The sequence below is a fragment of the Macrotis lagotis genome, chromosome 1, assembly GCF_037893015.1.
Source record: "Macrotis lagotis isolate mMagLag1 chromosome 1, bilby.v1.9.chrom.fasta, whole genome shotgun sequence".
Classification (NCBI taxonomy): Eukaryota; Metazoa; Chordata; class Mammalia; order Peramelemorphia; family Peramelidae; genus Macrotis; species Macrotis lagotis.
The window spans coordinates 576459418-576485269 of record NC_133658.1 but is presented as its reverse complement, the minus strand read 5'-3'; the positions used below and the strand labels follow the sequence as shown (position 1 = coordinate 576485269).

The window sequence follows — 25852 nt, the reverse complement described above, 5'->3', positions numbered from 1 at the left end:
ACCTAGGATTTCATTGCCACAGAGGAGTCTCTGTGGAAGGAGTCTTTCTGCCAGGAGAGATAAGCCATTAATTGACAATTTCTAGTCATAGCTTCTTGGGGGATTTGAGAAATTATCAAAGTTTCACAACTCGCAATGTGCCCAAAGTAGGGGTAGAACTCACAACACTCTGTGATATACTCCTCCTCCTCCTCCTCCTCCTAACATCAGAGTGGTATGGAGTTTTATTATTATGTGGTTCTTTTTTAAATTCTTAATATTTTTCCAATTTTCCAATTTTATTCTTAATATTTTCCCAATGTTTTCAACATTCATCTTATTTATTTATTCATTCATTCATTCATTTAGTGTCTGAGACTGGATTTGAACCTAGGTACTCCTGACTCCAGGGCCGGTGCTTTATACACTATGCCACCTAACCGCCCCTCAACATTCATTTTAAAAAAAAATTTTCTCCCTCCCTCCTTTTGCTTCCCCCCCCCCAAGAGAGCAAGCAATCTGATAAAGGTTATACATGCATAATCATGTTAAATATATTTCCACATTAATCATATTACATGGTTATTACTATAAATGTTACTGAAATTCAGAGAACAAAAAACCTCAAAAAATGTGAGAGCATATTTGTGTTTAGATGAATTCACTGAAATTACATATAAAAATGGAAGTTATCTTGAGTCTTAAAATTTGAGCTCTGAGAAGTCAGGGCTTGGGAGATAAAGTTTTGGAAGTCATTAATTTAAGTTATAAGGAACAATTAAAGAATAAGATAATAAGAATTCCTCAAAGAAATTTTTAAAAAAAGAGAATTAAGGACTACATTTTAGCAAATTCCCCAGGAGGGGAATTTGATGGCAAAGGAAAGAAGAGTTGATATGGAAACAGGAAAGCTAGATTAATTTAATGCCATAAAAAGTCATTATGAAAAAATTTTCAAGAAAGAAATTGTCAATTATAGCAAATGCTACAGGGGTCAGAGAAAAAGTTGCTGGGGAGTCCTCAGAGAATTTTTGGAAAACAAACAGGAAAGATGGATTTCAGGGGGTTAGAGTGAATAGGCCTGGAGTGTGTGTGTGGGGAACAGGTATAGATAGATTTAAGGACTAAATTTCATTCCAAAGGTGAACCTTGATTTGGGTTGTGAAGATTCAGTAAGAGGTTTAAAGAGCTGACAGGAAGAGCAGGAGCTGAAGAAAGGAACAAAGAAGACATAAGGGACAACAAGGAGACAGGACTGATTACAATAAAGTTAGAGATAAGTAAGACAGAAAGGTCCTTGAATCCCAGTTAGGCTGAGGAGGTCTCACTGCTCCAGCAGTCCCCTTGTGCATAGATAGGAATGTTTTAGATTTTAATCTAGCAGCAGTGTGCAGGATGAGTTTCAATAGAAAAAGATTAAGAAGACAAAAAAAACTAGCCAGAAATCTGCAGTTTGTACAGTACTGAATTAAAGGAGAACAAAATTTACATTACCAATATAGCTTAATCTAACTTTACCTGAAGCCTGAGATGGTGCTTTGGAACTTTCAGGTGGTTTTGAACAAAATCCTTTCATTATCTTCAAATCTCCTTTTCTAGCTAGCCTGAGAGAAGGGAAAACTTCTCTTTCATATAATCTCAGACAGTTTCCTGGGAAAAGAAGAAGAAATATTTCAGAGAATTGAGAAAAAATTCCTATAGATCACATATCCCATTTACAATGTTACATGTTTTGCTTAGTTTAAAAAAATGAGTACATAAAATATAATCAAATGTTTTTATATCACATTTGTTCCCCAATGAATGATCTCACCTTATTTTAGAAGATATCCTCAGTTCTTTGATATCTCTGACAATGACATATGCTAACAATTTACAACTACCAGTGAAGTAGTATGACTAAAAGTACCAAAGAGGCAGGATTTCTGGAAGCTGGAATCTCCTTTTAGACCTAACTCTTTTAACTAGCAATAAACTAGGCTAAGTACTGGGGTTTGTTCTTTCTGGGTGACCATGAAGGAAAAAGTAGAAAGACTATCTTGGCTCAATTTTGACCAAGAAAATTATCCATATTTATGCTGTGAATTAAAGCCTTGCTTTACTGCACTCCTTTCCTTTTAGAAGTTCACATAGCCGTGCACCCACATAATCACAACTAAGCCTAAAACAGGTACCAACCATAATCTATTGTCATTGATGGATTCATTTGTATGATTCTGAGTGAAGAATTTTAATAATTAACATGATTAGCAGTTCAATTTCTATTATATTTATGTTTACTGTTGTGCTATTTATCCCATTGTTTATATGCTACTATTATTTCCCATTAAACTGCTCTTTCTTGGAAAAAAATTATTCCATAAGACTCATCTCTAGACCAAGGACCTAAAAATCCTAAAGACTCCCAGCAGCAGCCAAAAGACATAGGTTTCAAAAGACTCTTTAATAGCTGGTGGAAGTTAAAGACTTCTTGGTTAACCCAAGATAGTCTTTCTTATATAAGAAGAGTTAAGAAAAACAAACCAACATAATATTGGTTTCGGACGGCATAACGTTGCTTCTCAATTACAACATTACTGCTGTAATAATTTACAAACCTAATTAAAATGTTAAAATTTATAGCTATTTGCATTATGGTACCTATGATGTTTGCTTTCACTTTCTAGAATCAGGACAGAGGTTCTGTAACTTTTCCAAAAGGAAATAATATTTACAATCCTTGTCCTGGTGTAATTCAGAAAGGGTGTGTACAGTGCTGGAATATAAGAAAGGAAAATCTGATGGTCCTTTAGTTTTAAAATGTTGCCTTTTCAACAAGTCCCAGATAAGACATGCATTGTGGGTTAAAATAAAACCATATACTCAAATCTCTTACTACAAATGATTTTATTTAAATCAATCACCAACTAACTGATAGTAGTTATATTTGAGGAGACCACTTACTCCTCCAAATCACCCAGGTCTACAACTCTGTTACCTTACAAACTGTAGACTTCTGACTAGTTTTCTGTCTCTAATCTTTTTCTATTCAAACCCATCCTGCACACTGCTACTAGATTAAAATCTAAAACACTCCTATTTATGTACAAGGACTTTCTAACTGCTGGAGCAGTGAGACTTCATCAGCCTGAATGGCATTCAAGGGTCTTTCTTCTTACTTATCCCTAACTTTACTGTAATCAGTCCAGTCTCCTTGTTGTCCCTTATGCCTTTTTTGTTCCTTTCTTCTGCTCCTGCTCTTCCTTTAACCTCTTTCAACCTCTTAATGAATCTTCACAACCCAAATCAAGGTTCACCTTTTGAATGAAATTTAGTCCTTAAATCTATCTATACTTGTTTTCCCCCGACGCAGGCCTATTCATTCTACCCCCCTGAAATTCATCTTTCCTATTTGTTTTCCCAAAAATTTCTGAGACTCCCCAGAAATCTTTTCTCTGATTTCTGTAGCAATTGCTATAATTACCTCAATGACACTTCTTCATGTCTCTTATCTCACCATTTGTTATGTCTTGTTGATTCTATTTTACACTTGAACATTCATTTCCTACTTTCAATCTCTTTGCCTAGATTGAAATAATCTCCCATCTGATCTTCCTGCCTTTCCTCTCCCCACTCCAACATGGCTGCCAAATAGATCTTCCTAAAACATAAACCTATTATTGATCACAATTTTCACAAGTGTTTTTGTTTAATATCAATAGCTTCAAACTCCCCATTTAATAACTTGAGTTTTACCAACGAGGAAAAACTAAAGTTCAAAGGTTACTGGATTTACCATACCTCTGTTCACAGTTCTTAGGAATCAGAGCCAATAGAAGAAATCAAATTTCCTGATTCCAAATTCAGAACCCTCTTCACAGCTGTCAGGGGTTTTAAACCAAGTTAATATTGGATGAATGATGTCTACAGATAGGTAGGTTATACTTAGAGTGGAAGAGAGAAGACAGGTGAAGGTTAAAATAAATGTGAAAAGATAGCAAGAAAATTATCTTTATATTTCATCTCATCCTTTGTTCTGAAAGTATAGCCTCTTTACTAATTTATTTTCCTTTTTGAATGAGAGAGCATTATTTAGCAAAAATCACTACAGGGGGCAGAGCCAAGATAGCAACAAGAATGGATTGTGTCTTAGGCGCTCTCTCATAAAAATCACTACAGGATCTGAGTCAGGAGGACATGAAATGAGGTCAAAGCAGGTTGTGTGTCACCTGTTTTCATATGACCTGCTTAACAGGATTGTTGTAAAGAAACCTTACAAGGCTATATGAATATATGTTATTGTTAAAAATCAGAATACAAGAGGCTACAGTAGCTGATTTCCAGTGAGCATACCTATTAACTTCAAAAATGTAACAACTTACCTCCTGCCAAGAATGGAAGCCAGTGCTTATTCTAGGACAAATGAACCAAAGCAGAAAAGCTATCAGCTCTATGCTCAGTCACAAAGACAGTTTTATCATGTATAAAAATATCTACTGGATCCAGGAATGCTGTTTTTAAAATCTTCAGTTGCCTTTTCAGAACTAATTGATTTTCAGACAAATTTGAATTTGGTTAAATGAATATAACCCAACCATCCTTCTCATAATTATCTAAACAATTCTTCTAAAGCAGTTATGACAAGTCATTCCACTGACTGAAAACATCCAGTGCCTCCCGTCACTAAATTTGAACACAAATATTTAATCTAAGAAACTTATTTCACCTTATTAAATTCCCCTCCTACCACATCTTTTCATGTGTTTTCTAAACTAAATTATATTAGTTAAGTAATAACTCTATTTATTTATTTGTTTATTTATTTATGGCAATGGGGTTAAGTGACTTGCCCAAGATTACATGGCTAGGTAATTATTAAGTGTCTGAGGCCGAATTTGAACTCAGGCATTCCTGATTCCAGGGTCAGCGCTCTATCCACTGTGCCACCTAGCTGCCCCATAGAATAACTCTTAATCCCTATCCTACTACTGCACATACCCAGAGAAGTTAAAGACCTTTCCTAAGGCTTCCAGAAGTGTTTTGTTCATAATTGTTGCCTCCAACAAGTACCTGAACCAAACTCTATCAGTTTTCCCTTTCAGAATTATTCCTTTATGGCAAAACTTGGGTGCCCCACTTACCCAGTTCTAAAATTGTTCTCTTCCTCCTAAAGTTTTCGTAAGGAATTTGGGAGCTTGCCTTTGTGGGTTATTCTGCAGAGCCCTAACTAGTAGTACATAAAGCTATAATAGTAATGCATTAAAAAGTAATACATAAAGCAGTTAAGTTATCCTGGCTTGGGAGGCAGGAAGACTCCTGAGTTCAAATCTAGCCTTAGGCACTAGTTTGTGTGATCCTAAGCAAGTCACTTAATCTTATTTGCCTCAGTTTTTTAATCTGTAAAATGGCAAAACATTCTAGTATTTGTGCTAATAAAACCCCAATGGAATCATGAAGAATAGAACACGACTGAACAACAAATTATTATTAGATATAAATTACAAAAAATATATAATAGGTCATTAATTATGATATACTTGCCTCATAAAAGAAGGCATAAAAAAGGGCCTACTATATTTTGAGCAGTTTTTAAAATAGTTTGGTAAAGCTAAAGTTTTATGAAATTTTTTCTTCTCTTCTTTCTCATTTTCTTTTTCTATAAAAGCTCTTTGTTTTAAACAATAGCTCTCATGGTGGTGGAAGGATACAGGGGAAATCTAGATTATGTTACAACAAAGGTTATCAATAAAATCAATTTAAAAAAAATATGGTAAACCAATCAGTTTTGTTCCCTCATTAGAATCCAGGGGAATAAGCCAGGGAAGAATAAACCTACTGTCTTCCTAGTTTCATAATTAGGGAACCCTTTTCAACAGGTCAGTGCAACTAATTTAAAGGAGTAATTGCTTATATAAGAAGATGATTTGGAGATTTTTTACAGGTAACACAAAACCACAAGGATCAAGGAAATTGTTAGTGGGTTTCCCTGCCTTGAAAGCAGCTGTTTTCAGTTCAAAGTTTTGCAGAGTATATGCAAGGAAATAGTATAAATGAACTAGGTGAGGTAGAAGGAATTCCCACTCCTAAGCTTTTTGACTTTGTCACCAGATAATGCAGGCCTACTTTATCAGTATTAGACTTTTCAATGTAAATGTTCTAACTTCCTTGATAGAGACTCCTTACTTTCAGTTCCCCACCCCTACTTTCAGTTAAGCTAAAACTATTACACCAATGGAATCTTATTTATGAAATATCATCAAGTAAAATTCTACTTATAAATCCATGTCCATGTCCTAGCAGACAAAACTAGCATTACTTCTAGGTAATAATGAAAAGGAAAGAGCAAAAACTCGCATTATCCCATTTTTCATTTCAGTCTCTGCACTACTCCAAGTATATACCAATTTGTAGAGACCTAGTATGTAGTAGTAGTCACAGCATTGATCTAGGAATCAAAAGACCTAGTTTTCTGTATCAACTCTGCCACTAACTGAGCATGATTTTGGTTGAGTCACTTCCCTTCTCTGAGGTTCAGCAGTTCTCTCACCAATAAAATGGGGGTGCTATTACTTGCCCTAATTATCTCACAGGACTGGTAAGTGGACCTCCCAGGGTTGAGAGGATTAAAAGACAATGTTCAGGCCTTAGAAAACAGTATGCAAATGGAAATTATCTTCTAGAAATTGGAACATTAGTGACCCAGAGCCAGAATATCTCTCCCATGGAGGCTGTTTTCTTTCATTTTCTATTCCAAGGGCTAACCATTCCAGTTCTGTTTTGTTGACCTACCAGGGGACAGCAATGACCTGTTTTTCTACGATGGGCAAATGAAATAGAGAACCCAGAAAAATTATCTCTTTATTATTTACTTTATGACTTGAATCTTCAATGCCTAGTATAAAGCATTGCGCCTTGAAAGCACTTTATTGTTAAATGAACAGAAGAGGGGAAACTGACAGATCAAAGGCTGTCTGAAATTGTAAATAGATACTTTGATTACCTCATTGAGTACTTTGTGAAATTATGATGAAAATATTCCCAGAAGACCTGCCATCTTTCTGAAGGGGTGGCATCTGAATTTGCATCTTCTCCCACTAGGTACACTGTAGTTTCTCCTGGCATCCAGAAGGCCCCCAAGAAAGGAGAACAAGCTCAAGGGAGGAACAGTGCACAGAAACAACCCTGAGACATTCAAGACAGAGTAGACCTTTCTTTCTTATCACACGCCTGGGCAAATAAAATTACTATTTTCCAACTCATTAGATGACCAATAGAAATAGAATAAAGAATGGATTAGAATTTCAAGGCTGTGGGACCCACTCACCTCAACAGAACAATTGGGATAGGAGGTATTCTGAGAAGTAGCCTAAATAACTATATGTTTCACACTGACAGGCTAAAATGGCATATTTATCATAGCACTGCAGTTTGTATACTGCTGATCCAGGCTCACCTTTCTTTTTGTATACTCTGAGATCCTCTTCCAGCTGCTATAGAGATAAGTCCTGGCACCTCCAAATGTCATAAACAGCATGACACCTGACACCAAATGGGTCTTTTCCTAAAATCTTTTTCTAAATCTCCAAAAATGTCTCCAAAATTTAAAATTTCATTAAGAATATTTAATAAACCAAAGAAACACAAAATGACAACACAAAATTGCATAAATGTTAGAGAAATGGGGAGAAGGGTGCTGATAAGTTTTTAAAAAGTTAAGTACAAATTAAATAATACTGTCTTAGGTTGTGGTCTTACATTTCCTTTTGTGTAGCCTATGGTCCATGAAGCTATTGTAAAGAACGGTGCTCATTAAAAAGGCATGTCCAGGAAATGTGGTTAGTGAAGAGGGTCTAGACCTGGATTCAAATCCAGCCTCTGGTAAATACTGACTGTATGACACTGGAAAAAACATTCCCATTGCCAAAGATATATCCCTCAGGCAAAATGACACCGTCTTAAAACTATTAATGTAGAATACAGTTGGGGATATCGTCAAACAATTCACTGGCAAATTCTCTCCCATAAAATCACCAGTGAAGTCAAAAAAGCATCAACTATTTGGTCTAGTACTTTTCTCCATGGCACAGGAGGCCAAAGTCAGTGAGTGGCTACTGTGTGGCAGGCCACAATACAAATAAAGATAAAAGTTAATCCCCGTTCCAAAAGAGCTCCTGGTGTAATGGGGAAGATTCCATACATGTTTGCATGTATGCATGCAAACATGCATACACACAGGATGTACTGGAGCTCATCACAGAGGAAAGAGGCACTTGAATTCAGGGAGATCAGGAAAAGCTTCCTGGACAAGGTAAGGTTTTAGCTAGGACTTGGAGGGAGCAAGGCAGCCAGGAAGTGGAGAGAGAGAGAGAGAGAGAGAGAGAGAGAGAGAGAGAGAGAGAGAACGAGAACATTTCAGGTCCGGTTAGCAGAGGGAATCGCTTGGGTGAGGCACAGCCAGGAGGCCAGGGTCCCTGGTGGAAGAGTATGTGAGAGGGTGTAAAGTGTGAGAAGGCTGGAAAGGGGAGGAGGGGCAGCTTTGCATGTGCAGTTGAGGATTTGTGGTGCTTGGCACATAAGAGACATTTAATGCTTGCTGACTAAAAACTAGGATTTCACCTGTGTTAGCCCTGGATATATAATTATCCAGAAATACACATTCAAAAGAAAAGGAATTCCTATATACTTCAGATATCTCCTACATGCCTAGTAATGCTAAGCATATAGTAAGCAATCAAATATTGTTGAGGTTAAGTTTGTTGGTTACTTTGCAGGGGATAGGAGAACAGAAAATAAGGAAAGGTAGGTGGCTACACAGGAAAAAGTAAAAGAAAATTAAGTGATAGAATATGAGCTGGAAGATGGTAAAGCAACTACCAAGGCATCAGATACAATAATGGTACTTCAAAAAAAACATATTAAATCCAATGTTTCTGTGTAGCAGCTTACTTCTCTGTGACATATAATCTTCATGCTAGGTTGTAACAATTTGGGACTGACATTTCACTGGATCACATTTTTGTTTGCAAATTAAATGACTGCTCCATGACTGGAAAGAAGCCAGCATAAACTGTTAGTCTGAAGAAAAAAGGAATTGGAGCGTGGGAATCTCTGCTCCCAAAAGGGGAAAAAAAAGGTGGAAAAACTACTGAAAAAGCTTCCAGGCAATTTTAATGGAGAAACTATTAGTGGTCCTTGGAGAGAACTGTTCATTATACTCCCAAACAATCATACATAATTCTCTTCTAATTCACAACTGAACAGAGGCATACACCCAAGAATACACACACACACTATATTTGAAAAACAAAAAAAGATAAGCATATACTTCACTAAATGGATTAAATTATAAGCAAAATGCAAATATGTAGTAGAGACTAGTGAGCAGATGATACTAATTATCTAACACCACTTTACTACAATGATCTCTACCACACTCATTTTGAGGTTTTAGTAAATGGTCCTTTCCAGAGTGGGTATCATAGAGGGAAGGGGGGAGTACTAAAGAGAGAATTCCATTTTAATAAAGAGGCTTTTCAACATCATGTAGAGTGATGCTTAGTTGTTTGGGTAATAAAAAAATTTCAACCAAATGAAATCCTTCAGAGATGTATTTATTTATTAGTCTCTACTAATCAAAGTTAATCTCTATAAAAAACATATTTAGGATGAGAAATAACTACCTTTAATAAAAAAAATATCTTAATCTGTTGTATAGGATAGTAACACTGGCCATCTGCTGATGTTCTCCTTTGATTTCTCTAATCCTGGAACATCCTGTATCTCTTTTGTACCACTCTTCCCTCTTCTGCTCTTCATCTACCTCAATTTTATTAACCTTCAAAGCCAAAATCAAATTCCTAGTTCCTTTACAAAGTATCCCCCATGACGTAAACTAATTTTCCCATGTTCCTAGAGGATGTAAAGTCTTTGGACAAAATGAGGATTCTAAGATCATTTTCATTCACTTTTTTTTATAAACCTGCAATTTGTATGTTATTTACTGTAAACAGATGTTTAAAGAGTTTGAGAGGGGGGCAGCTAGGTGGCGCAGTGGATAGATCACTGGCCCTGGAGTCAGGAGTAACCTGAGTTTAAATCAGGCCTCAGACATTTAATAATTACCTAGCTGTGTGGCCTTGGGCAAGCCACTTAACCTCATTGCCTTGCAAAAAAAACTAAAAAAAAAGAAAGAGTTTGAGAGGGCACAAGAATTACCGGACACAAAATAGGAAGAAAACTGCCCATGAGGCAGGAGATCAGTATTGCCATGGACAAGTCACATAGTATCTCTGGGTCTCAGTTTCTTCATCTGTACAATGAGGGGTTAAAATAGTTGATCTCTAGGGATCCTATTAAGGCTAATGCTTTATGACTATGATGAATAGTGTTGCAGGCTAAGGAGGTTCAATTTTATCTTCTTGCCTAGGCAAAGGGAAGCCATCAATGTATTTCTTATTTCTGCCATCAGACCTCCTGTTCTTGGTCCTAAATGTTGTAAAGGCCACCTGAAGACAAGGAAATAATTTTCTTGTAAAGATCAAATCCTTATCCTTCCACCTAAGGGACCAACCCTACAAAGCTCCTGAGGTTTCTCTTTTCCCACTCTCAACAGTTTTTCTGTTAATATCTGGTTTTCCACTAAACCCAGATATCCTAAGTTTGCTGAGTTGATGAAGATAATGGACAATGAAATCCCTGGAGATCTGGAATTGTTCTAAGTAGTCGAGGGTTTGGGGGTCAAGACCAATTTACTAGCTAAGTTGATAAAGGAGGAAAAAGGATTATTTAACTTCTCTCTTAGAAATTCTTGATGTTCACAACCTAACCTGATCAAGTCTTTCTTGCAGGTCTGAAACCTTAACATTGGATCACCTTAAGTTTTGCCTAGTCCTTTTCTATTGTGCAACCCATTGTGATAAACCTCCCTGTCTTCCCAATCCCTAGCACTTAGCTTTACCCTACCATTGTGACTTGACCAGACCATGCCACAACATGATTACTACTGCCTGAATGACTGAGTCTTGCCTAGCACATTCTTATTATCAGGATCTCTTGTGTTCTGATAATTATGCTAGCTCTTTAGCCTGGCTAACTTAAGATTTTGCCTACTTGTGTGTCATTACCATGACTTATGCTAACACTCTCCACCCTGCCAAAGACTATAAATCTGAATCACCACCAAGGGTAACAATATAATAAAAGCAGATTTCATAAGATTACTCTAGTAATAGCATTTAGGATGGAAGGGAAAGGTTATTTCATTCCAAGTAGAAAATAAGGACCCAAACTAGGAATTAATTGCAAAAATAAAAAGGGATGGAAGTTAGTAAAATTTTAGAGAAAAAAAAAATGGACAGAAGAATTAGGCTATGGGTTTGTGGGACAGCCTGGGAATCTAATTCATAATATTTTCATGGGAAAATGCTTCCTGAATTCTAAAATTACTTATGCAACCCTTTGGAACTCATCCCATTTCTAAAAACTAAGGACTCCTTGTACTGAAGAAAGTCTGTTAATTAAACAGATTTGATCCACTGATTCAAAATATGAGCCCAAAATATAATCAATCTTTTTGGCTACCTCAACTAATGCCCAAGTTTAATTCCCACAGTTGCTGTTCCAAAGACTTCTTTTTTCTTTTCAGATTTTTTTTTCAAAGACTTCTCTTTTAAGCATTTACTCTCATTACTAATAAAGTGATTACTATAACTCTTCAACAAGATATCAAGAAATCTGAGACCATCATGAGATTCCCATTCATATTTTTCACCTAAACACAGCCCTATCCTTTCCTCAGTTTTCATATCCTTCCCTCTGTAAGCTTAGAAAAGAAATATCTTTCCTTTGCTCTAAAAGATCTTTTCCTTCTTTCTTTGGACTTACGTCCATTTTAACAACCATACTAGAAGTCAGTTCCACTTAAGAGATTGCCTCTTAATAAAAATCTTTCTTTTCTAACCTCCTCTTTTCTACCTAATCCCTCGGGCTTAAAAATTTGAATCATCTTTTCTCCTTCCCATGAAATATTCCATAATATTTTTTTAAGTTTGATAAGATTCTTCCCTAACAACCTTTAAAATTTTCCCCCCTTTTAATATTTCAGTGGGTCCATTGCCCTAGTATAGGTCTTTGTGACCTCCATTGTCTGTACTGTAGTCTAATATCCTAGCTGTTCATCTCTAGTCTCTTCTCATTTCAATTCATCTTATAAAAACCCACCAGGTTAATATTTCAAATATATTTCTGTTATCACTTCTCCTGTTTAAAAACAAACAAAACAAAATGCTACCACCACTCACACTGCCATACAAATTGAGTAAAAATTCTATGTGGCATTTAGGGATCTCCATCAACCCTGCTGTCTATTTAACAATCTAAGATTTCTGTTTAGCTTCCCCTCACACAGTATATTCATCTCCATTTATTCATCCCATTCATCCTTCTCCCTAGACTCTCTCCAGTCTGACATATTCTTCAAGGATCTATCACGTTACTGGAGTGGGAACTGGTAACTCCACTACCAGTTAATCAGTCAACTAGACCTTTATCAAACCCACATGTGACAGATACTGTGCTAAGTGCTGGAGATAAAAAGAAAGGAAGATACGATGTATTCCCACAAAGTGTTAGTTTGTATTGTTTTTATTGGCCTCCTTGAACTTAGATCAGACCTAGGTCTTTTCTGACTCAAGTCTAGTGCTCCTTTTACTACATTTAGCTCTCTCTAGGTGGCAATGGGTGGGTAGCTGGGAGGATGGTTCTCCAAATAATAGATTAATACCAGAACTTTACTGCTTAGAAGAACCTGCCAGTTTATGTTCTGGTAGAATAGCTTTTTTTTTTGTTAGGTTTTTTGCAAGGCAAATGGAGTTAAGTGGCTTGCCCAAGGCCACACAGCTAGGTAATTATTAAGTGTCTGAGACTGGATTTGAACCCAGGTACTCCTGACTTCAAGGTCGGTGCTTTATCCACTACGCCACCCAGTCGCCCCTAGAATAGCTTTTGAAAACTTCTATACCATCTCATTATTTCAAGACCCAAATTAAATCTTAATCTTTTTTCAAGAAGCTGTATCTCACTGATTTTAGATTACAAAGATCTCCTCTCTTGAATGTCTATAGTAGTTAATAATTTCTACTATAATCTATAATTTGGTATAATGCTGAAGCCCGAGGGCCCCAACTCAAATCCTTCCTTTGGTGATTATGCCTCTATGGGCTTGAACAGGTCACTTAACCTTCCTGAACCTCAGTTTCCTCATTTGTGAAATGAGCTGGGTTAGGTCCCTCCTGGCTCTAGATGATGTTGATGAATATATTGTTTAAACTAAGTTCTTTGGCAATTTCATGTACTTATTTTGTCCCCAAATACTTAAAGCGTTTGAGGGACCATTTCAGCAACAATGAGGAATTGTAAGAAGGTAGAGAAGTGAAAATAGGGTTATAGTCCTGAGGTCAGTCAGTCAACAAACATTTACTAAGAGTTAGTTCTAAGGATACAAAAAAAGGGCAAAAATAAAGAAAAAGCAGTTGGTGAGGCTCCAGGAGCTCACAATCTAATGGGGGGAAGACAGCTGCTAAATAGCTATGTACAATCAAACTATGCACGGGTAAACTTGACAGGCATTCAAATTAATGGGAGAAGATATGAGTGGGAAGTCCTCCTGGAAAAGGGGGAATTTTCACAGGGACTTGAAGGAAGCCAGGCAAGCTGGAAGGCAGAGATGAAGAGATTTCTTATGAAGAATCAATCAAAAGAAGGGAGGACAGCATATCAGAGTAAAGAAATGAAAGCTTGGGGTTTAGCTTTGCCACCCCACGAATTAGCTATGTGAATCTGAGCAATCCAGTACCTCTCTGGGCCATGGTTTCTTAATCTATAAATCAAGAGGTTTGAACTAGATCATTTTTAAGGTTCCTTCTGATTCTTTTATCTGACTGAAACTGACAAAAACCCACCCATTCACTGCCAATGAGACAAATAAAGGGTGCTCCAGACAGTGATAACAAGTTGAACAATGATAACCCTAGAGGTATTAAAGGCAAAGGACCTCATCTCATTTAACTTAAACTCTTCCCCAGAATGGTCCACTGCACACATATAATAGGCTAAATGTTGAATGCTGATTAAATGAATCCTTGAAGAAAGCTGCTTAATCTTTTGGTAATGAATTTCGTGGAAGCTAGCCAAGTCATATATCTCTGAGGTCAGACAGCTGCACATTTTCCATTTCTTTTTTTTTTGTACTTAAAGATTTGATTTATTTTGAGTTTTACAATTTTTCCCCTAATCTTACTTCCCTGCCCCCACTCCCCACAGAAGGCAATCTGCCAGTCTTTACATTGTTTCCATGGTATACATTGATACAAACTGAACATTCTCCATTTCAACTATAAAAGAATCAAATTCTGAAATTCAAGTTGAAATCAGAGTCCTTTTGAATGATAGCAAATGAAAGGATATCTTCTGGAGGTCAAACAAGTTTATGTTATCTATAGTATTAGAGTCAAAGTAAAGTAGGAAGGAATCTAAAAGGTCATCTACTTCAACTTCTTCATCTTACAGATCAGGAAACTGAGACCCAGGGAAGTAAGTGATAAATGCTCAGCCTTAAAGCAAACTTCAAAAGCAGGCTTTGGAGCAGGTCCTCTGATGGGAAAGCTAGTACTCTATTAAGATTTATCCCATGCAGACAACCTTCTTTTCCACAGAATTCTGGTTAAGCAAGGTATTTCTCTGGTCTAGAGACATCAAACACCCCACCAAAGTATTCAAGAGTCCAGTGAGGTACCATGACCTAAAGTACAATAGAATGTGATGGGAAACCTAAAAAAAAATGTGATGGGAGGGGGCAGTTAGGTAGGTAGTGCACTGGTCCTGAACTCAGGAGTATCTGAGTTCAAATCTGGCCTCAGACACTTAATAATTACCTAGCTGTGTGATCATGGGCAAGTCACTTAACCCCATTGCCTTAAATTAAAAAAAAAAAATATATTAATAAAAAATGTGATAGGGAAATGTTTTAAAAAATAAGAATACAATAAAACATAGTTAACATTACATTTTAAAACTAATTCAATATGCAGCCAGGAGGGAAGGATCTTTATATACAATTTAGTGACCCCATTTCTATTCATTGGAAATGTCACTGATGTTGGGAAAGACTGAAGGGAAAAAGGACAGACTAGGATGATACACACACACACACACACACACACACACAAACACAAAACGAACAGACTTGGAGGACAGAAGAACCTGGTCTGCTATGATCTCTGAGGTTCTCAAAGAGTCAGTTATAGTTGTACTATATTTCTGAAGCTCTTAGCATAGTACTTGATACACAGTATAAACTGTATAAATGCTATTATCACTATTATTATAAATAAATATAAAATATACTAGAATTGATTTTTTACAAGGATTCTAGAAGAAAAGGAACCAGGAAAGGTCTCATTCAAGTAAATGAGTTTAGCTCTGAAGGAAGCTAGGGATTCCAGGAGTGGAAGGTAGGGCATAATATTCCAGGTGAATGAGAAAGGGCTGATTATGAAAAAAGGAGAAAACCTATCCTCCAAAAGATAGTCTCTTGAAAAAACTCAGGCACCTCTTTCTCTCCAATGTAAGATTTTTTGGGGGGGGCAATTTAATTATTCTGAAATAAGCTAATACAGCACTTCAAGGTATACAAAGCACTTTACAAATATTATCCCATTTGATAATCAGAACAACTCTGTGCTGTTCTTATACCTGTTTTACAGATGAGAAAACCTAGGTTGAGAGGTTAAATGCCATAGTCATATAAGTAATAGTTGCCTGAGGCAGATTTGAATTCAGGTTCTCTCCTTTCCCTCCTCTACTAAGGTTCCTAGCTACTTCCAGAAGTAGCTGTCTACCCAGGAGTGCTTCTGGGTAGACAGAAGTCAGGTCCTATTTCAGGTATCCTGAATGAGGCTATGAGATAGGCAACAGATATGTATGTGGCTAAACCAATGATATTTTCTGATATTCATAAGCAACCCAACAATCCCTCAGGGTCCTGGAAAATCTGGTACTCAGTAATAAGTACTACTTCCTTGTTTAGATGATACGAATGAAATCAGTAAAGATTTGTGACAGTCAAGATAGGAACTCCTGGTGTGGAAGTTCCTCCATTGTCTGACTGGTAGATGTGTCCTAGGGCAGGGGTAGGGAACTTTTTTTCTGTCAAGGGCCATTTGAATTTTTATAACATCATTCTTAGGCCATATTTAGTCATACATTTAATTAATTTACCCCTAAATTTACCCTAAAAAGCTCCCAGATTTATTGAATTTCAAGTCCCACAAACAGTACCAGACCAAATGTTCTTATAAGTCAGAGGTTCCCCATATCTGTTCAAGGGCATTGGAGTAGTGTGAGGTAGGCATGGTGAGGTTAAGTGACTTGTCCCTGAAGCTGCAGCATTAAGTTTCCAGTGACAGGATTGGAAGGCAGATATTCCAGGGTTTACCTTGGTCTTCTACCTCTCAATGATTTAAGTTATTAATTTTGCAAGTGTGCTTGTATTATACAGCCAGAGAGTCAGACCCACTTAAAACAAACAAGAATAGGGAATTATGTGTAGTCAATATTGATTACAGCAGGAGAAAGGTAAAAAGGTGTAGTAGGCAGTGGCTGAATTGAGTCAAAAATGTCTGCTGAACACTACTTAGCCATAAGTCTAAATTTTCTTATTTTTAAAATAATACCAAACTAAGTTCATACTTCATGGTTAGGCTAAATGGCAGTCTATTACTTTAGGATTAACTAGAGGTATATGTCAAGAAGGACCTCTTTTTTTTGGACCTCTTTTCAAAGCTACCACAGAATACCATAAAATTCTTTATGCCTAAGTCACAATTGTTTATGGCCTTATTTCAACTGAACACAAGGAAATACTAAATTGCTTAATGAGTTTGGTAGTACACTTGCTTTAACAGCTATTACTTAAATGAATGAGTTTTAAGGGAGATTCTAAAATCCCTTCCAGAACTCAGTAGTTTCTTCAGATAAGAGACCGACCCATTTAATAGTTTTAGTTTTTACATTTTCATACCTATTCTTAGAAATCTGTCTTTTTTTTCATTACTCTTAGTTTTAATACAATGACCCAGGTACAACAACACTACTCTTGCCAAGAAAGCAATAACCAAATTATGCTATTACCATTTTATATTTAAATTTCTTTCCTAGATAACTTAGCATATTGCCTATTCTTTCTATTTACCCAGCACACCCAAAAGGTAAATTACCTTAGGAACAGAGGCAGTAGTACAAGAACAGTCATATTTCTAAAGCCACTTACCAAATTTGTTATCTAAAAGGAGATACCACTGACAGCTTTTCAGTTCCTTTTCATGAGACATGGTTTGGGGAATGCAGACATTTTCTCTTCCTTTCTCTCTCAGGACAACTAGATGCAAAGTGGATATACTGTTGGGTCTGAAATGAGGAAGACTCCTCTTTCTGAGTTCAAATCTGGTCTCTGATACTTACTAGTTGTTTTCCTCATTTGTAAAATGAGCTGAAGAAGTGGGCAAACTACTTCAGCATCTTTGCCAAGAAAACTCCCAATAAAATGCAAGAATCAACCCCTCTCCAACATTCTTTTTTTTGGGTTTTTTTTTTCTGCAAGGCAAATGGGGTTAAGTGGCTTGCCCAAGGCCACACAGCTAGGTAATCATTAAGTGTATGAGACTGGATTTGAACCCAGATACTCCTGACTCCAAGGCCAGTGCTTTATCCACTACGCCACCTAGCTGCCCCCCTCTCCAGCATTCTTGACCTCTGATGCTGGCTAATTCAAAAAGGGGTATTACTGGGCAATTCTAGCAATTAAAGACATAATTTAAAAAGAAAGGAAACGTGCTTGACCATGGTTTCTCCTCATTAATTTTAGTTCTATGCTTGGGAATAACACATAATAGAAGTTATATAGCATATTAAGTACATTTTATAGTATTATCTCATTTAAGATTCAACCCTGGAAGTGGGTATTGTTATTATCCTCATTTTATGGATGAGAAAACTGGGGTCATTCGAAGTTAATGACTCATCCAGGGTCTTATCGCTAGTTAAATGGTTGATGCTGAATCTGAACTCTTCTTCTTGACTCCAGGCTCGGGGCTCATTTTATTGCCTGACCTAGCTGGTGACATTTTAGTCCATTCTCCCCTGGAGAAATGATCTATCACCTCTAATCATGTCCCTGAATTGTCTTCCTGAGCTGGTTCACTCCTCAAGGCCTCTTCTAAAACGTGATGCTGAGGACAGGGCCTGGGACTTCGGGTGTGATGTGATCAGGATTGGGCTGGACCTGCCAAACCTCTGCTGCCTAGGGTGGCACTGGCCCTGCTCACTTGAGGCTGTGCAGCTCTTTGTCTCAAGAAGGTGCAAGCAGTTGTTCCCTGAATGCGCTTGTAGCAAGGCTGCTGAGAATGCTTTCACGTCTACAAGAAACTTTAAGTTTACTGCCTTTTCTTGCAACAACTTTTTTTTTTTTTTAGTTTTTGCAAGGCAATGGGGTTCTGAGATCGGATTTGAACTCGGGTCCTCCTGACTCCAGGGCCTGTGCTCTATGCACTGTGAACCCAGCTGCCCGCCAATAACTCTTTAAGGTAAAGCTAATGCAAGCACAGGGGTCCCAGTCCCGCAACCCAAGAGGGCAGATCAAGGGGTCACACTGTCAGGAACTGGCAAAACTGGGGCAGCTGGGGGGGCGCAGTGGACGGAGCACCGGCCCTGCAGTCAGGAGGACCCGAGTTCAAATCCAGCCTCAGACACTTGATAATGACCTAGCTGGGTGGCCTTGGGCAGGTCACTTAACTCCCTTGCCTAGCAAAAAAAAAAGCAACTGGCAGGGCTGGACACGCGAACCCCGGATTCCTGAACTCAATTCCCTCCGTGTTGAAAGGGAAAATGTACTGAGGCTTTGGTTTTCCTTTCTGGTCATGACTAGCGCCCCCCCCCCCCCGTTTTTAATCCTGGGTAGCCTTCCCGAGGATCGCGGGAAAATGGTGAAGTGGAAGTGCAAGAGCGGGCGCCCTGGTCCGGCGGCTCGCACCTTTCTGTCCCCGTCGGCCCTCGCCCCCAGGAGCGGCGGCGGCTTCCGGGGGGTCACAGTCCGCCCCCCTGCCCAGCCCCCGGCCCGCGTCTCACCCGCCACCAGGCTCAGGCCGCGGAAGCTCGCCATGGCCTCCTGCTCCTGTCCGCCGAGAGGGCGAAGCGGCACTGAGATGCCCCGCTGCGGCGGGGAGCAAAGTCGGCGAGGACCCGCTGACGTCAGCCTGAGCTGCCCGCGCCGCCGCCTGCGCGGGCCGCCCCCGCCCCCCGGCCCCGCCTCCTGCCCGGCCCCGCCTCCTGCCCGGCCCCGCCCCGCGCGGAGGCACGGAGCTCACGTCTGGGAGCCCACGTCTGGGAGCGCCCTTTAGGCGGACGCGTCCGGCCCCGCCCCCGCCCCCCGGCCCCGCCTCCTGCCCGGCCCCGCCCCGCGCGGAGGCACGGAGCTCACGTCTGGGAGCCCACGTCTGGGAGCGCCCTTTAGGCGGACGCGTCCGGCCCCGCCCCCGCCCCCCGGCCCCGCCTCCTGCCCGGCCCCGCCCCGCGCGGAGGCACGGAGCTCACGTCTGGGAGCCCACGTCTGGGAGCGCCCTTTAGGCGGAGGCGTCCGGCCCCGCCCCCGGCCCCACCCCGCCCCGGCCCCGCCCCCCCGCGCGGAGGCACGGAGCTCACGTCTGGGAGCGCCCTTTAGGCGGAGGCGTCCGGCCCGGCCCCCGCCCCCGCCCCCCGGCCCCGCCTCCTGCCCGGCCCCGCCCCGCGCGGAGGCACGGAGCTCACGTCTGGGAGCGCCCTTTAGGCGGAGGCGTCCGGCCCGGCCCCCGCCCCCGCCCCGCCCCGGCCCCGCCCCCCCGCGCGGAGGCACGGAGCTCACGTCTGGGAGCTCACGTCTGGGAGCGCCCTTTAGGCGGAGGCGTCCGGCCCGGCCCCGCCCCCCCCGGCCCGGCCCGGCCCCGCCCCGGCCCGGCCCCGCCCCGCCCCGCCCCGCCCCGCGCGGAGGCGCGGAGCCCACGTCTGGGAGCGCCCTTTAGGCGGAGGCGTCCGGCCCGGCCCCCGCCCCCGCCCCGCCCCGGCCCCGCCCCCCGCGCGGAGGCACGGAGCTCACGTCTGGGAGCGCCCTTTAGGCGGAGGCCTCCGCCCTCGCCGCGCGGCCCCTCCTCTGTGCCCGCGCCCCCGGCTCCGACGCCCAGCCTGGGCTCCCCGGCTCCGGGCGGCCCGCGCAGCCGGCCGTCTCCGGGGCCGCATCGTTCCTTGCTCCAGGCGGCCCCCGGCGCAGCTCCCATCTGCTGGCCGCCGGCCTCTCCCCCTCGTCCTCACCGCCGGCCTCTCCCCCTCGTCCGCACCGCCGGCCTCTCCCCCTCGTCCGCACCGCCGGCCTCTCCCCCTCGTCCTCACCGCCGGCCTCTCCCCCTCGTCCTCACCGCCGGCCTCTCCCCCTCGTCCTCACCGCCGGCCTCTCCCCCTCGTCCGCACCGCCGGCCTCTCCCCCTCGTCCGCACCGCCGGCCTCTCCCCCTCGTCCTCACCGCCGGCAGACGGCCGTGCGGCGCCGGTGCTCACGGAGGAGGGCGGCGGGGGCCGCGGCGGCGCCCCGGTGTAGCCCGCCCGGGCGGCTCCGCCCTCCGCCTCTCAGGAGCCCCCGCGGAGCGGCTGCTTCCGAGGCGTCTGATCGCTCACCTACGGGGAACCCATCTGGGAGATGGTAGTTCTCGTCCACCTCCAGCACTTTCTAAATTGACAACTTTTTTAAAGAAAGATTTTATTTATTTTGGGTTTTACAATTTTTGCCCTAATCTCGCTCCCCCCCCCCAGAAGGCAGTCTGTAGTCTTTCCTTGGTTTCCATGGTATACGTTGATCTACGTTAAATGTGATGAGAGAGAAATCATATCCTTAAGGAAGAAAAATAAAGTATAAAGGGTAACAAAATTACGTACTAATTTATCGCGCTTTTCTTCTTAATTTGACGGTAATAGTCCTCCTTGGTCCAACTCCACAGTTGTATCTCTGGATACAGATGGTATTCTCCTTTGCAGACAGTCCCAAATTGTCCCTGATGCTTGCACTGATGGAATGAGCGAGTCCTTCAAGGTTGATCATCGCCCCCATGTTGCTGTTAGGGTGTACAGTGTTTTTCTGGTTCTGCTCATCTCACTCAGCATCAGTTCATGCAAATCCCTCCAGGCTTCCCTGAAATCCCGTCCCTCCTGGTTTCTAATAGAACAATAGTGTTCCATGACATACATATACCACAGTTTGTTAAGCCATTCCCCAATTGAAGGACATTTACTTGATTTCCAATTCTTTGCCACCACAAACAGGGCTGCTATGAATATTTTGGACAAGTGACGTTTTTACCCTTTTTCATCATTTCTTCAGGGTATAGACCTAATAGTGGTACTGCTGGATCAAAGGGGATGCACATTTTTGTTGCCCTTTGGGTGTAGTTCCGAATTGCTCAAGGAGCCTATTTTCAAGGTGTTTTCAAATTTAAAAACTTGGCAAAATGTTTTCTTCACAATCCACTAAAGGTATTGTCTTATTATCTTCATTTTACAGATAAATTGAATATCTGAAAACTCGGAGGAGCCAAAACGGTATAAATGACCAATGTACTTTTTTTTTTAAGATTGCTGAGCTAGGGACTTCTAGGTGGCAGTGGATAGAGCACTGGCCCTGGAGTCAGCAGGACCTGAGTTCAAATTCGACCTCAGACACTTAATAATGACCTAGCTGTGCGGCCTTGGGCAAGTCACCTAACCCCACTGCCTTGCAAAAACAAAAAAAGAAAGGGTTAAGTGGCTAGCCCAAGGTTATTTGGTTAAGTGGCTAGCCCAAGGTTATTTCTGTTCAGGCTCCGCTTCGGGCAGCCCCGCTCCTCCGTGATTGGCCTCCGCCGGGGTCCTCGCGCCTGTCCAATATGTCGGCGCCCAGCGGAGGTGTGAACTGTGAGGAGATCGCCGAGTTCCAGGTGAGGGGTCCTCTGCGCCCGGCGTACCCCAAAAACCCGAACCACTAGGGCCCGTGTTCCCGTTTGGGCCAGAGGAGTGAGCCCGGTTCCGCGCCGGCGGAGAAGCGGGCGAAAGGTCCCCGCACCAGGGTCCTTGGAGGTCACGGAGGGGCGCGGACGCCGCCGCGGGGTGGGGGCGGGGCGGGGCGAGATGCCCCTGGGGGGGCAATTCTGGGAGAACCCCCGCGCAGGGCCAGCCACGTGGCTTGGTAGTGTGGGACCCCGGGCGGAATGAATGAGGTGATCCGGGCCCGGGCTGCGCCCCTCGCTCCTCCCCCCCCCCCCCGTGAGGAGTCGCGATGTGGGAGGGAGAGCCGGAGCCGCGGGGAGTCGGGGGCGCTCCCCCACCCTCTCCTCTGCCTCTGTCTGCTGTCGCCCTTTTTGGCCGCCAGGTGGTGCTGGAGGCTCTGGCGCGCCCCCGGGGCCGGCCCCGGGCATCCCAGGTGAGATCTACCCGCTGGACCCAGGTGACTCTGGAACTGAAGGGGGCTGGTTGCCTAGCGCAGCATCCCTTCGCGCAAATCCAGCCCGCATTCCCCTCATGGTGCCACCTCCCCCATGCCGTGAATGAGGAACAAGGGGCGGCTGGGTGGTGCAGCGGATGGAGCACCGGCCCTGGAGTCAGGAGGACCTGAGCTCAAATCCGGCCTCAGACACTTAACAGTGACCTAGCTGTGTGGCCTTGGGCAAGCCACTGGACCCTATTGCCTTGAAAAAAGAAACTAAAACAAAATAAAAGAATGAAGAACCAGCCTCATTTTTACCATTGTGGTGGGTTTGTGACTAGTTACTAGTGAAGTTGGTACCAGTTAGGAGTAGGGGTGTGGGTCTGCAGGTGCTCACTGGTGATAAAGTTAAAATAAAATTTAAAAAGTAAAAGAAAAAGCTGATTTTTGGACCCCTTCCTCCACAAGTGTTTTTAGAAAACTGTTGTAGGGACACTTGAAAAGCCTAAGTGATTTTCAGTCATACAAGTCATTATGTGCTAGAGGAAGGACTTTAAACCTAGTTTTTCCCGATTGAGGCAATTAGTATACATGTGGAAATGATCTTTGCAAGTAATTTTTTTTTTGCAAAGAATGCTAAACCTATTAATTTTTTGTTACACTTTATTTTTTCCCAGTTACTTGTAAAAACAATTCACTTTTTAAACTTTTGAATTCTAAAATCTCTCCCTTCTTTCCACCCCTCCTTGAGAAAGCAAGTTATTTGATATAAGTTAAAAATGCATAGTCATGAAAAGTATTACTATAATAGCCATGTTGTGAAAGTAAACGACCCCTCCAAAAAAAGAAAACAAGAAAAAATAGTTTTAAAAAAGTATGCATCAATCTGTAATCAGACACATCAGCTCTGTCTTTGAGGATGAACAATATTCTTAATCATAAATCCTTCAGAGTTGTCTTGGGTCACAGCATTGCTGAGAAAGGTTAAGTCCTTACTAGCTGATTATCCTGAAATGTTGCTGTTTCATTGTCTATAGTACATTTCCCCTTGGATTTGCTCATGCAAATCCAGGTTTGACTGAACACATCCTGTTGATCATTTCTTAGAACAGAATACTGTTTCATCAAAATCACATACCACAATTTGTTCAACCATTCTTCAGCTGATGGGTATCCCCTCCATTTCCACTTCCTTGCCACAAGAAAAGACTGCCATAAATATTCTTATTCATATAGATCCTTTTCCTTCCTGTTTTTTATCTCTTCAGAAATATGGATCTGGTGGTGGCATCGCTAGGCCAAAGCATAGACGTGATTTTATAGTCCTTTGGGCATAATTCCAAATTGTGGAATTGTCAAATCATTTCACAACTCCTCCACCAGTTCATTAAAGTCTCATTTTTCCCTTTAGCCCTTCAACATTTGTCATTTTCTCTTTCTGTTCTATTAGCCAGTTCAATAGGTATAAGGTAGTACCTCAAAATTGTTCCAATTTGCATTTCTCCAACCAGTAGTGAGTTAGGACCTTTTTGTTAATGTGTTCATAGGTAACATTGATACCTTCATCTGAAAACTGTATCTTTTAATCATTTATTAATTGGGGAATGGCTCCTATGTTTTATAAATTTGACTCAGTTCTCTGAGAATTTAAGTCTTTATCAGAGAAACGTTATTTCAGTATTTTCCCCCGACAACTACTATTGTTAATTGTATTTTCTTCCATCCTATTCCTTCCACCCCCATTTATTCTGTTCTCTCACTGCTCTCACCCTGTCCCCTCTTCAAAAGTGATTCGTATCTGACTATCCCTTCTTCCCCAACCTCCCTCCCATCCTTTCTCCCTCCTTTCCTCTAGGATAAGATAGATTTCTGTACCCAAATGATTGTGTTTGTTATTCCCTTTCTGAGCCAATTTTGATGAGAGATTGCTTACTCACTCCTCCTCAGCTCTTCTCCCACTGAAAATATGAAATAACGTATTTCATTCTACTTACCCTTTTCCTTTCAGTACATTCCTCTTTTACCCTTTAACTCCCATCTTTTTAATCTGTTATCCCTTCATATTCAGTTCTCATTTGCACCATAACTGTATATGCTCCGTCTAACTGTATACTAATAAGTGAGAAAGTTCATAAGAGTTTTTAGTACCCTCTCCCCATGCCAGAATATAAGCATTAAGTCTTATGATTTGCCTTTCCTGTTTACCTGTTTATGCTTCACTTGAGACATTCATTTGAAGATTAAATTTTCTGTTCAACTCTGATCTTTTCATCAGGAGAGTTTGAAAGTTCTGCTATGAGTATATTCAGTTTTTCTGGATAGTTGATTCTTGGTAATCCAAGCTCTTTTGGCTTCTGGAATATTATATTCCAAACCCTGTAATCCCTTAATGTAGAAGTTGCTAGATCCTTTGAATCTTGACTGTGGCTTCTCGATAATTTAATTGTTTCTTTTTTGCTTAGCATATTTTCTCCTTGATCTGGGATCTCTGAAATTTGGCTATAATATTCTTAGCAGGTTTCATTTTAGGATCTCATTTAGGAGGTGATCAGTGGCTTCTTTCAATTTCTGCTTTACTATTTCAATGTTCATCTCTTTCCCAGAAAGAGTATGTTCTAGAGTATTGGGACAATTGTCCTTTATAATTTCTTAAAAGATATCTAGGCTTTTTTTTTTTTGATCATGGCTTTCAGATAGTCAAGTAATTTCTAAATTATCTCCCCTGGATCTAATTTCTAGATCAGTGTTTGCAATGAGTTATTATTTCACATTTTCTTCTAGTTTTTCATTATTTTGATTTTGTTTTATTGTTTCTTGATCTTTCACAAAGTCATCAGCTTCCCTTTGATCAATTCTATAAGGAATTATTTTTTTCAGTGAGCTTTTGTGATCCATTCTACTTTTTTAAGTATTCTTCTCCTCATTGACTTTGTGTCTCCTTCTCTAAGCTCTCAACTGACTCAATTTTCATAATTTCCCCAGCATCTTTCTCATTTCTCTTTCCCAATTTTTCCTCTGTCTCCCTTACTTGATTTTCAAAGTCCTTTTTGAACTCTTACATGGTCTGAGATCAATTCATATTTTTCTTGGAGGTTTTGGATATAGAAGTTTGACTTTGTTATCTTTTGATCTTCCTTACGACCATTGTAACTTTTTATGGTCAGATTTTTTTTTCTTGTATTGCTTGCTCATTTCCCCAGACTATAGATTTTAACTTTTTGTTAAGGTGGGACTCTGCTTCCAGGGTGAAGGGTGAGCCTGTCCCAAACTTTTGGGATTTTTTGCAACTATTTAGAAATACTTCTTGGGACCTTATTTTCAGTTGTTCTTCTTATGATCTAAGGAGAGGTTTAACTGTGCTCTG

General features: G+C 41.3%; 2 protein-coding genes across 3 annotated transcripts in view; one reads left to right on the top strand and one right to left on the bottom strand.

Moving 5' to 3' along the window:
* The window catches only part of FAM162A (family with sequence similarity 162 member A), a 40036-nt gene extending 20741 nt beyond the window's left edge, over positions 1-19295 (bottom strand). Inside the window, exons 1-2 of one of the 2 annotated variants that reach the window (XM_074214650.1) lie at positions 19138-19295; positions 1498-1629 (exon numbers count right to left, since the gene is read on the bottom strand). In XM_074214650.1, coding sequence (XP_074070751.1) covers positions 1498-1629; positions 19138-19171 — 166 coding nt within the window. In that variant the 5' untranslated portion in view covers positions 19172-19295. Of the gene's footprint in view, positions 1-1497; positions 1630-17284; positions 17514-19137 lie in introns of those variants that run through there. The other variant, XM_074214649.1, reaches the window with a different exon arrangement.
* A 2628-nt stretch (positions 19296-21923) lies between these two features.
* The window catches only part of MIX23 (mitochondrial matrix import factor 23), a 38542-nt gene continuing 34613 nt past the window's right edge, over positions 21924-25852 (top strand). The window contains exon 1 of the mRNA XM_074214648.1: positions 21924-22003. Within this exon, the coding sequence (XP_074070749.1) occupies positions 21953-22003 (51 nt within the window). The 5' untranslated portion in view covers positions 21924-21952. The remainder of the gene's footprint in view (positions 22004-25852) is intronic.